This window comes from Sminthopsis crassicaudata, chromosome 4 (assembly GCF_048593235.1).
Source record: "Sminthopsis crassicaudata isolate SCR6 chromosome 4, ASM4859323v1, whole genome shotgun sequence".
In the NCBI taxonomy this organism is placed as follows: domain Eukaryota; kingdom Metazoa; phylum Chordata; class Mammalia; order Dasyuromorphia; family Dasyuridae; genus Sminthopsis; species Sminthopsis crassicaudata.
In genome coordinates, this window is record NC_133620.1 from 32,694,010 (window position 1) to 32,706,234 (window position 12,225).

The 12,225-nt window shown below is 42.2% G+C and overlaps 1 protein-coding gene across 5 annotated transcripts in view; it reads left to right on the forward strand.

Moving 5' to 3' along the window:
* The first annotated feature begins 7,194 nt into the window (after positions 1 to 7,194).
* Positions 7,195 to 12,225, forward strand: part of ZNF644 (zinc finger protein 644) — a 149,353-nt gene continuing 144,322 nt past the window's right edge. For 3 of the 5 annotated variants that reach the window (XR_012481901.1, XR_012481900.1, XM_074266267.1), the window contains exon 1: positions 7,400 to 7,721. Coding sequence is in view for 1 of the 5 variants with exons in the window: in XM_074266267.1 (XP_074122368.1) it covers positions 7,573 to 7,721 (149 nt within the window). In the remaining 4 variants the exon portion in view is untranslated. Of the gene's footprint in view, positions 7,376 to 7,399; positions 7,722 to 12,225 lie in introns of those variants that run through there. The other 2 variants (XM_074266272.1, XM_074266273.1) reach the window with 2 other exon arrangements.

Here is a 12,225-nt window from a genome sequence, read left to right on the forward strand (position 1 = left end):
AATAAAGAAAGTGAAAAATTCTGCTTCAATGTACAATCAGAATTCATTCATTACTTGTCTCTCTGGAGGTAAAGATATTTTTCATCAAGGGTGTTTTGGAATTGTCTTATAGGCCTAAAATTGTTAACATTTTTTTTGTCTCATGGACCCCTTTGGCAGTCAGGTGACACTTATGGTTCCTTTCTCAATGTAATAGTTTGTTATTCACATTCATAACTGAATAAAATGCTAAATTTCAGTTAGAGATTAGTAAAAATATAGATGTCCCATCTGAGTGCATGGGATCCCTTGAAATTGATCCTAGGGTGCCTTATCTATGGTCCCCAGGTTAAGAATCCCAGTTCTAATGCAAACAAAGCTTTTTTTCCTCTTTAAATTGAACTTTGATTTTTTTAAAATGTCACTTAATGCTGCTATAAAATCAATTTTCATATTTATAAATGTGTTATTTTTAAAGCTTAGGGATTATATTCACTTGGAATTAATATAGGAATCTCCTCTAGCGAGTCTTGTGCCAATTTTTGGCTTCCAAATGATTCCAACATGCAGTAGCTGTGGCCCCATTTGATTAGGCACAATTAATATTTTCATATCCATCCAGGCTCATTGCATGGCTCCAATTCTCTCAATGGATTTTCACTGAGTTCCAGCTTGCTGTTGTTCCCTAATTCTCTCTTTTTAGAATCTCATTTTACAGCTTCATAATATTCTGGTACTTTACACACAGAGAAAGCACCCAAAAATTTCCATCTAAAATGGAAAGGGTGCTCTTTTTCTCACTGGTGTTTTATGGTCACCTCAAATTAAACAACCTTAAAAAAAAACCTCCCTCTCCTTCACCCTATTCATTTCCTTCATTCAACTTCCCTGGCATCATCATTCTTTTATTCTCTTCCATTTGAAATTTTAGAGTTGTCTTCTTCTCTCATCATTCAACTCGGTCCCTAAGGTTTATTGATTTTCCCTTCAAAATATCTGTTGTTGCTGTCTGTTCTTCTCCCTTCTTATTGCCATCACTTTAACCCACTTCTTCACTGTTGGATTACTGATGGAAGCTTTGAAAGGTCTGCGTTTTCCTAAGTTTTTTTCCTCCCTTGCCAGATTAGTTTTCTTCAAACAGTACTTTATGTGGCTTCTTTTGGGTCACAATTTTCAGTGTCCCTGGCCTGTATACCTCTCTATTGCACCTCTCATTTTCTCCTTTATAATATAGTTGTCTGTGTGTTTTTCCTTGACCTATCCCCCAGATTAGAAAATCCTTGAAGGATTTGTGTTTAATTTGTTTTGGGGTCTCTCTCATTCAGTCCAGTAACTTGTACACAATCAAGGCTTAATAAATGTTCACTGAATTGTATCCTGTCATTTTTCTGCTCATAAACTCTTCCCTATTCTTTGTTTGTATTAAATTCTAATCTCCTTTGCTTAAGGCCCTTCTTAACATGGTGCTACTGTGACAACCACCTTTCTTACCTCTCTTTAATAAACTCTCTTTCTAACACAGCTAAACCCTAAGAGAACCCCATGCAGATTTCCAGTCTGTGCCTTTGCTGATGGTATTATCCTTACTACACTTCCATCATTTATTATTTATTAGTTGGATTGTAGAGATGGTGAAGGAATGTAATGTATAAGTCCCTCTAGCTCTCCAAATCCTATCTATTCTTCAAAGTTTATCTCAACTCAGAAAATATTTGTTGAGTGTTTATTTTACGTTAGATACAAGATTGAATACAATAGGGAAACAGAACATTTATACAGCGATTTATTTCTGTTTTACAAACTGCTTTACCTTTATCATCCAATTTATTTTGAGACTTCACCATGACTCCATGGGGAAAGTACTACAAATCCTATTTTACAGAAGCAACAATTGAGGCAGAGAGAAGGTAAATCCCTTGATCATAGTCATAGCCTGTTAATATCTGATGCAAAATTCACAACACAGGCCTTCCTTACTCAAGATCAGATGTCCTCTCCAATACCACCCATCTGTGTCAATTATATAGAGTGGGAATTCAGAATCTGGGTCATGAATACCCAAAGGAGCTGGATGGATTACAGAAAAGACATGGGGAAAATACCTCTTTATTTCAAGAGCATTATTTTCCTTTGTAACTCAATGCATTTTTCTTATATATTAGGAAACATTATTTTGAAAAACATTCCATAGGCTTCACCAAACTTCCTAAAGTTTCTTTGACACACTCACAAATTGAGGTCCAGTATAGATTTTTTTTAGAGGAGAATGCTAAATTAGGGGGTTTGTTCAATTTATTTTGTCACAATGGAAGGTTTAATCCAAAGAGTAAAAGAGTGTTAAATGACTTTGATGTGAAGACAAAAGGCATCAATCAAGTATAAAAAAAAAAAAACAAACAAAACAAAACCACAAAGAAGTATGAAGGTTGTTTTTTTATATCCTGGGAGTTTAGAATTTTCAATTAAACTAGCATTGATTAAAATTCTGTGCTGGGCTCTGGAGTTGCAAAGACAAAAACAAAGATAATGTCCAATCTCAAGGAATTTACATTTTACTATTCAATTAGACTCTAGTTGAGGAAACAGCATACTCTGTGGGCCAGTAACATGCCAGGATACTCTCCATCTTCAGACTCCAGCTGTTCTCACTGGCTCTCCCCAAAATCGATGCTCTTTCCCTCTCATCTCTACTTCCTGGCTTCCTTGCAGCCTCTGCTAAAGTCTCATCTTCAGCAAGATGCCTTTTCAGGTCTCCTTTCATCTTAGTATCTCTCTTCTGTTAATTATTCTCAATCTATCCAGCAATCTATCCTGTTTGTACATAGTTATTTGTAGTAGTGTCTTATATTTGACCAGAGGGGAGGGGATGTCTTTTACCTTTCTTTGTAGACCTAGTGTTTAGCACTGTTTCCAGGCATATACTAAGTGCTTAATTACTGTTAATTGACTGATAATACATTAATTAAATAACAATAGGAGACAATAAGTAAGGGGTATCAAGGAATGAATGGTTGCTAAGCCTCAGAAAGAATAGTTCTTTTTCTCATTGGCGCAGCTGTGAAATTCCAAGAGTCCTAATTATACAACCTATCATTTAATTATATATTGGTGAATTGCCTGATTTTTATTGTATATGGGCTCTTATTTCCATGCATTACTTTGGGGTCCTCTGCTACAATTCTCCTACTTCAAGGAAAATCAAATTGTTGGACAGGTCACAACTGGAGTATTGTGTCCTTTTCTAGCCATGACATTTTAGAAGGGACAATGGAAAGCTGTATTTGGGGACAGTGTCTCAAAGTCACTATGCACTATGGTGGGCACCTAAAATACCAAATATGTTTAGACTGAACAATGCAAGCTTCTTGAGGTGGGGGCATTAAGGGACTGAAGTTTGGTGCCAGACCAGCATCTTGCACATTTTAAAGAAGATTGAATTGTTGAATTATAAAGACAAGAATTGAGGAAGAATTGACAGTTCTAATATTCTATCACCTAGAAACAAAATGTTTCTATGGTGGGAATAACCAGGACTGATTGGCTGATTCCTTCCAGGACTTTCATTTGAAGGAGGCTGCTCAGGGCAGCCTAGTCTGTGTTTCCCTCCTGGGCATATCAGATTATCCAAATTTTCTCAATCTCCTTTTCTCTTCCTTTGCCCCTCCCCCATCACTTTCCTCACCTTTCTCCATTTTTTCAGCTTCTATATTTGACTCTTCTTTGAATATGATGTAAGCTCCTTGAGATTATGTCCTAACTTTTTTTCTGTATATTTTTTTCCTGAGCTTTGCATAATGCCTGGCACTTAGTATACCTATGTGCTTTATATACATATATATTTATATATATACACATACATATGTGTGTACATATATATGTATATATATAAATATATATACACATACATATGTGTGTGTATATATATGTATATATGTAAATATATATATGTGTGAATGTATATATATATTATTGATGACTTATTGACAAATTATATGTGGAAGTTACATAGAAGTAGATTACAACTTATTAGGAAGAATTTTGTTTCAGCTATTCAAAAACAGAAGCCACCATGTCTGATGGTGTGGGCCCATTGGACAAATTCCTTGTTCCCTTGTCAGAGATGTCAGGAACTAAGAAGCTTCTTGCCTTGGGAGGTTGACTATAAGGATGGCTAAGGTTCCTTACAAATTTAAGTTTATGTGATAGAAGATTATATATAACTCTTTGTCATCAAGGCACAAAAGATGGAACCCCAAGAAGCTTTAATAAAAGTATCACTTTTATATTTCTGTAATTTTTTGTTTCTATCTCCAGATCAGAATGCTGTGAATGGGCCCTAAATAAGATGAGCCATCACATAATGAATAGAATTCAGGACAAGGAAGAATCAGGAAGATAAAAGTTTGAAATCCCCCAGACCTTTATATAATTCTGGACAAGTCATCTGTAAAATGAGGATAATAATAGTTCCTGACTCAGTAGGGAGAATCAAATGAGATAATTGAGGTAAAACTGTTTATACTGCATAAATGTATAGTATTATTATTATTATTATTATTAAGTGCTTGTTAAAAAAAGAAAAATCCAACTATTGGCAAGTAATTTTAGTGCTAATATATATAATAATGATGATAATAGCTGACATTTAGGGTTTACAAAGTGCTTTACACATATTATCTCATTATATATAATGAAAAACTAAGAGTTAGAGAAAGCTCTGTCTGTAGTAGATGTCTCCTCAACCCTTATATTAAAACTCTCCCTTCACAAAGGCATCCTTATTCTAAAACTCTTTGTTCTGCAAAATATATTAGTCTTGAAATCCAAGGCTGGACTATGAGTCTTTTCTCTGATGCTTCCTTACTGTGTGATAAGCAAGTCACTTTTTTTCTCATCTATAAAATGGGATTAATAACACTTCTCTTGCCTATTATCAGGAGCTGTGAAGAAAATAGACTAAACTTTATAGTTTGGAATGCTGCTTGGGTCATTCTTTTTACAATTATCTTCCATCCACTCTGTATTTACCTTATAGTGATAATTTGTATGTGTTATTTTCCCCACGAGAAACTTCTTGAGGGCAGGAATGTTTTTGCCCTTTTGTGTATTTCCAGAGTTAGCCTGGCATATAGTAGACATTTAATAATTTCTCTAGGACACTCTTGTAATATCTTTTTACCCTTTCACAGCTTTGATTGATGCCAGGATGAGAACTCAATGCTAGCTGAATGATTGATTTCTCTAAAACAGGCTTAATTAGATATCGATGAGGTATCAAGCAAGGGGGATGGTTGGACTTACCAGACAGGTCCCCCTACAGTTATTATTATACATCACCAAAGTAGATTTCTTTAGTAATTACTTATTTGTGGATATTGAAATAGACAATTTAAGAATATAAATTAGCTTTAAACACCCATCAGTGGCAATGCCTTCATTTTAGATTGAGTGCGATGTGGACACTTCCTTCTTTTCAAACTCCTGATTAGTGAAATTTAATTGTTCATAAGCAAAAGGCATAAACTGGCCAGCTCAGCAAGTATTTCTAATCCTATCAGAGTGTCCACATTTATGGACTCCAGCAGGAGTAGCTAACTCCGATAATGCCTCCCCTCCTTTTTAAAACATTGAGCCACTGTAGTCACCCTGTGCAACACCCTACCAAGGAATAAGAAAGTGGCAAGTCCAAAATCATTCAGCTAGTTAATAAAGTTTTTCTGGAAACCTGATCTGGTTCTTAACAATATCAGGGTACTTTTCCACTACATGATGTAGGATTATTAGAAAGGGATTGAGGTGCAGAGAAAGGTCAGGGCTTTTTATAGAGAGGAAAATCCCCTTTGGGGGATGTCCTGGGGTGTTCCTTTTGCACATGGAAATGGTCTAGATGGCCTTCTAGAAGTTCTGCCAGCTCTCAGATTCAATTGAGGCTCTCGAGAAAAGAGGGAAGGACGAAAAAAAAAATCTTCAAATTGCTTATGTTCTGAAGAAACATAATGGTGGGAAGGCATTGACTTTGAGGTCAGAAGACTAGAATTTACTACCTACCCATGGGACCTGGGACAAGTTGTCTCCCTTCTCAAGATTGGGAGTTCTTCTATCTGTAAAATACATTCCTATGCTAGATGGAGTCTGTCCAGCCCAACCCTCTCATTTTACAGGTGACCCGGAGCCCTGGGCCCTTTCCCGATGAGTCTGTGACACAGAATGGGCTACTTTTTTTTTTTTGACATTATGGCTTTTATCAGGCCTAAGACTGCAAACTCCTTGAGGACGGGCAGGCCCTATTATTGTTTTGACCATCACATCTTAAGGAATAGCTGGCAATTCGCCATCTTCCAAGTCATTGCAGCCCTCCAGACCTGCAACTCCCCACTTCTTGGACAGCCGCAGTCTCATAACCCTCCTCGGCGGACAACTTCATTAGATTGTGATCTCCTGTTGGGCAGATACTGTTTCTCCCTTTATTGCTTTCCCCAGTGATTGGCACCTAGCAAGTGCTTAACTACTAACAAAGGGAATGAGACCCGTCCCCTTTCTGGTTCCAGGGTGCCTTCTCCCAGATCCTCTTCCGCGTGCTGCGCATTTATCCTCTGCGGGCCGAAGTAGTTCCTATCTTCCTCCAGTAAAACGGAAGCTCCCTTCGGGCACCTCTTCCTGCTTTCTTCTGCATTTCCAGGGTCTCGCCGGGTTTAGCCAACCCAGCCCTAAGCTCGAGCTGCACGCAGGGTGGCACCTTCCCTCCCCGGGGAGCACACCAGGTAAAGGGCTATACGAGGGTAATTAGGGCAGCCAGGGAGGAGAGGCTAATTATAGAAGCTGATTGAATGGGGATCTCCCTTAGAGACTTTCTAAGCGTTGGCCTTGACGACCACGACTTTGAAGCCTCCTGAACCACGAAATACTTTAAGTTGCTTTTTTAGTTGGTCCTTTTTAGCCACGTGCCATGATGCAGGTAGGCCATCGAGGCCAGGACTTGGGGCCTCGTGCTTGCCTGGGGCACGGCTCCGGTGTCACCGTGTGTGCTAACGGGAGACGGCCTTTTTAGGTCCATTCCTCCCCGGAGGGTCAGGAGGCCGCCGAGAGCAGCGGGGGTGGGGTGAGGGGGAGATTGGGGTGAAGGGAGCCCCGGCCGGCTGCTCTTCTAGCACGAGGTGGCAGCCAAGGAGCTCCACCGAGCACTAGCGGGCAGAGCCGAGGCGGGAAAGCGGCGCGCCTGCGCGCTGGCGACCCCGGGGCCGGCGGCAAAGGTCCGTTCGATCCCGGAGAGAGGTTCCCCCACTTCCCGGCCCCCCTTTCCGAGCTGAGGAGGCGCGGCGCGTACAGGGCGGCGTGTGACGCGGGGACGCTGCGCGCTCGCAACGTCGCCTCGGTTTGACGCACACGGCACCAAACTGTGAGTTTCACGGGGGGGATTTGGTCGGATTCGCCGGCCCTCGAGCGGGTTTCGGGCCCTGGGGCAGAGGCGGCAGCGGGCCTGAGGGGGGCGGAAGGACTCGGGCGGGGCCGTCCCCCGGAGCTGGGGCCCTGACCGCGGCGCCCTAGGCTGGGTCCCTTCCATCCCAAAGGACGCGTTTTGCCGCACAGGCTAAGATGGCGGCGGCGGCGGCCGAGGAGGCGGAGCTGGTGCGGCACAAGGAGCCCGGGGCCGGGGTTCGGGGCCGGGGTCGCGGCAGCGGCGGCAGCGGAGGAGGCGGAGGTCGCGGGCGCGGGCGCGGGCGCGGGGGGCGGAGGAGTCTGAGGTGAGCCCGGGGCCGCGGCGGCGGCGGTGGGGCGGGGTGGGGCGGGGCGGGCCGTGGCAGCTCTGGGGGCTCGGCGGCGGCGGCCGCTGGAACTAGCGAGCGAGCGGACGGGCTCACACAAAGGGACTGGACCGGACCGAGCTAGGCCGGGCCGAGCCGAGCCGGACGAGGTACGGAGTCACATGAAGCGGCGCAGCCAGTGAGCGGCGGGGAAGCGGAGGAAGGGGCCGCCGGGCGCCATTGCCGAGCGCCGAGTAACGGGGCGGCGGCGGCGGCCCCCGCCCGGGCCCGGTCCCCTTTCCTTGCTAAGCCCTTCAGCGGTCGCGGGCTCCGTGGGCTGGGCCGGACGCGGAGCTCCGTAACTTTGGTCGGAAAGTTTGCTCCGCTCTGGCCCCGGGGCAGTGGGGGGAGTTGGGGAAACTTCTAGTGGAGGGGACGCCCCTGATTTGGGGTCACCGGGGGCGTGACGCCGCGCGGTTAGCGGCCCCAGGCCGCGGCGGCGGAGCGCCATAGCTCGGGGAGCCCCGGGGTGGGACGGGCCCTCCATCCCTCCGCGGGCGGGTACCCCGGGAGTGGCAGCGGCTGCGGAATAGAGGGCATCCCCGGTGCGCTACATTGGCAGCCGCTGCTCCGAGACCCGAAATAGGTACAGCCGCTCGAGTCCATCCCCTCTGCGGGAGACTGTAAAGTTCTCCACCTGCCGTAGAAACTCGAGGAGAAGGAAGAACGGAGTCTCACCGCTCGCTCACCGGGGACCCAGAAGTGGAAGGGGCGGCCCCGTGGCGTTCTTTTCCTTTGGAGCAAGTTTTGCTGTTATAATCCCCCCTCCCGCCAGCCTAGGAATGTGGTCGGGGTTACGGAGAAGATGCTTTGGCGTTCAGTCTCCGAAAAGGAGTCGAGGAAAATAAAATCCGACTAGACGCCACAGCGTTTTCTGGGGCCGAGTTCTCAGAACGAGGAGAGGGAGCATCCCCAGGGGGGTCATGCTGGTCTGCAAACGTGCTATCGTTGAGTTGTGATTGGGAAATGGTCAACACAAATATGTAGTACGAGTCGGATAGCATTATTCTGAGTCAGCTGCCCACAGGAAGCCTTGTCTGTCTTAGTCTGACCCCCTGGATTCTAGGAAAGTTGGGCCGCCTCTTACTTGTCAGTGCTCCTGTTGATTCCATGCTTCTGGGATGCAAAAATGAAAGAAAAGCAGTTTTTAGGGAGACAATTAAAGGAAAGGATACTTAGCATGTAATAAATACTCTTTAATGAAAATATGGCCTTAGAGAAAATTGAAACCTTTCAAACTTTGTATGATACTTCAAAAAAGCTTTCAAAGCAGAAACATTCAAATGCGTTTCACATAAAATAGAGAACTATAGAAGATTTTCATAGGTAATACTGATTGACTGTCTGGTGTCCTTTTTTGTTGGTTATAGATAGAGGCCGCCCTGTGTGGAGGCATTCATACTTGATTTAGTAGAAGGCTTGGATAAGGTCACTGAGGCTGCAATGATACCCCCAAGCTCTAGATGGAGATGCCAGAGCCTTCTCTTTGTAGAGGCTTGGGCAGAAAACTTCCATGAAGTCTTAGGCATGCTGAAGCTGCATTGTTGGGTGAAAGTGAAATCACAGCAATTGCTTGGCGCTTGGCTCTTACAGTTTTCAGAGCTCCCAGTTCCACAGAAGCAGCCAGGAAGTGTTGAGTATGAGACAGTAAGACTAATTTTGTTTGAGATGCAGCCCAATAAGTTTAAAGGTGCTAGTCTCACCAGACTAATCAGTGCAGAGCAGAGTAATCAAATTAGGTGGAGGAAGCCTAAACCAATTCAATCTTGGAACCTAGAAGTAGTGTCAAAGTGAATCAGAATATGTATGTTTCACCTTGAGCACTCTAGATTTACTATTTTCCTCAGTCTTTTATGTTTGATGAGAAGTTTTAAGACCCGAATTGCAGCTAGTTAATTACTTGTGTTGGAGGAAATTTAAGCAATAGATTTAACTTAAAAGTGAAATTTCTAAAATGTAAATTGATCACTCCCCTTAATTCTTCCACTCTTGTTCCCTGTTACCTCTAGAATCAAAAAGCTCTTAATCTGACTCCAACCTACCCTTCCTTGTGTTTTTTATTCTTTTCCATCCACTGTTATGGTCAACTGAGACTGTCCTTACCCACTTCTGTGCCTTTGCACTGGCTGTGATTCTATGTCTGCAATGCATTTCCTTCTTAATGCCTCCTCTTAGAATTCATAGTTTTCCTCTGGATCTTCCCAACACAACTTTTTACATGAAGCCTTTTTACTGTTGAGTTGCTAGTGACTCAGATCATCTACCTATATAGACTGATCATGAACTTATTGCCTCAACTAGTAGGTAGTAAGCTCTTGGAAGGCCAGGACTGGTTGACTTTTGATTTTTATAGCCTCAGTGCCTACTTTCCTTAGCTTATAGTACATGTTTAATAAATGGTGATTGATTAAATAGCTGTCAGAAAATTAGATGTGAAGTCATTCTCTGTGGCACATAGAATTCCATTTTAATTTTTTTTTTGAGCAGTTAAACATTGCATAGAATTCTTTTTTTTTTATTTTGGAGCAGTTAAACATTGCATAAATTCTTTAGTTAGGCTGCTCTTTCGTTTTTAGGTAGGGTGATTTCATTTTTCTCAAGTTTTTAATGGCATAATTTTATCAGGTGATTTTAATTATCTTTGTAGTTGTAGGGGTAGGCACATATGCATATGTATCTATGCATATGTATGTGTTTTTTCAGGCCTTAAAAATAAATAAGTAAAATATATAAATGTTTGTGATTTTCTAAATTACTCTTCAAGCACTGGGATCCATTTCTATTTGAATTTATGGTGTTAATGAGATGAGGAAAATTGGAAGCAAAGCCTGGAGGGGATGAATATTCATAGTGAGAAAGCACTTTTGTTTTTACTCTTGAAGAAACTTTGGCCTGGAGCAGTTCAGTGCCTAAGGATATGCAGGTAGTTAAGTGGTAAAGTCTGGCTTTCTGTATAAAGCACCTGCTAGGAACCATGCTAGGGGTACAAAAAAAGAGGCTCGAGCTTCTGTCCTTAATGGGGGAAGATAACATTCTAATAACGGTACAAATTGTAGTCTGGATAAAAGGGAAATAATAGAGGAAAGTGAGTAGCATTTAGGGGAATCTGGAAAAGCTTCTCTTAAAAGATGGAGTTTGAGTTGAGACATGTAAGACAAACCAGAATTTCATAACGAGGGAGAATATTGCAGGCATGGAGGAAAATTCTCAAGTCTAGAGATAAAAGTGGCTTATGCAAAGATCAGCAAAGAGGTCAAGTGTTACTGGATGAGAGAGAGAGAGAGAGAGAGAGAGAGAGAGAGAGAGAGAGAGAGAGAGAGAGAGAGAGAGAGAGAGAGAGAGAGAGACAGACAGACAGAGAGAGAGAGTGTGTGTGTGTGTGTTGGGGGGGGTTGCTCTTTTGGAAACTTATTTGTCAACTGAGTGAAAGATGGATTGGAGGTAGGGAGAGACTTGAGGCAAGGAGACTAATCAGTCTAATACAATAGTAATAGTCCAGATGTGCAGTGAAGAGGTCCTCTACTATAGTGGTGGAAGTGTCAGGGAGAGAAAAGGGGTGGATTTAAAACTCAGGATTCAAACCCAGGGCCTCTGACTTCAAATCTATGACTTTTTTATTGTATTGGGTTCCTGTTCCTAGCATCAGTTCACCTTGCTGTCTAGTTGAAACAATAACTTGTTTTGTTGTTGTTGTTTATTTAGTTTTTGTTTTTGTTTTTTTAGGACAGAGGGCTTTATGAATGATGGAACCCTAAGACAAGGTATTCTAGTAGGTGGTGATATCTCACTTCTCTTTGTTTCTTGGGATTATTGGGGAGCTTGCCTACTTAACTTTACTGGCCTCAGATCTGCCAGTATTTGAAATTGCTACAATCAGAATTTCTTAAGAGATTGTGAAGAGGTTGAGATTTTGTTTTTTTTAAAGGGGAGACTATTAATTTGGAATTTGAGAGAGTCTAGGAAAAGAGAAATAGAACAATTTAATAAGAGCATTATAGTGAGGGCAGGGAAGGAAAGTAAGCTGATTTCTTTCTTTCTTTCTTTCTTTCTTTCTTTTTTTCTTTCTTTCTTTCTTTCTTTCTTTCTTTCTTTCTTTCTTTCTTTCTTTCTTTCTTTCTTTCTTTCTTTCTTTCTTTCTTTCTTTCTTTCTTTCTTTCTTTCTTTCTTTCTTTCTTTCTTTCTTTCTTTCTTTCTTTCTTTCTTTCTTTCTTTCTTTCTTTCTTACTTAGAAGGGATAGGTAGGTAAGCAGTGAGAGTAAATGGATGCTAAATGAGATGTGTCTGTACATATAAATTACTTGGTAAATTTTAAAAAGCAGTAAGTTTTAGGAAGGCAAAACTCTTGAGTTTCCCAAATCGTTGGTTACTTGGTATTTTTCCCATCAGCTTTCAAATTTCTATTCCACCATTATTGTCTTTATAATCCTTTACTCCATCTCTCCAG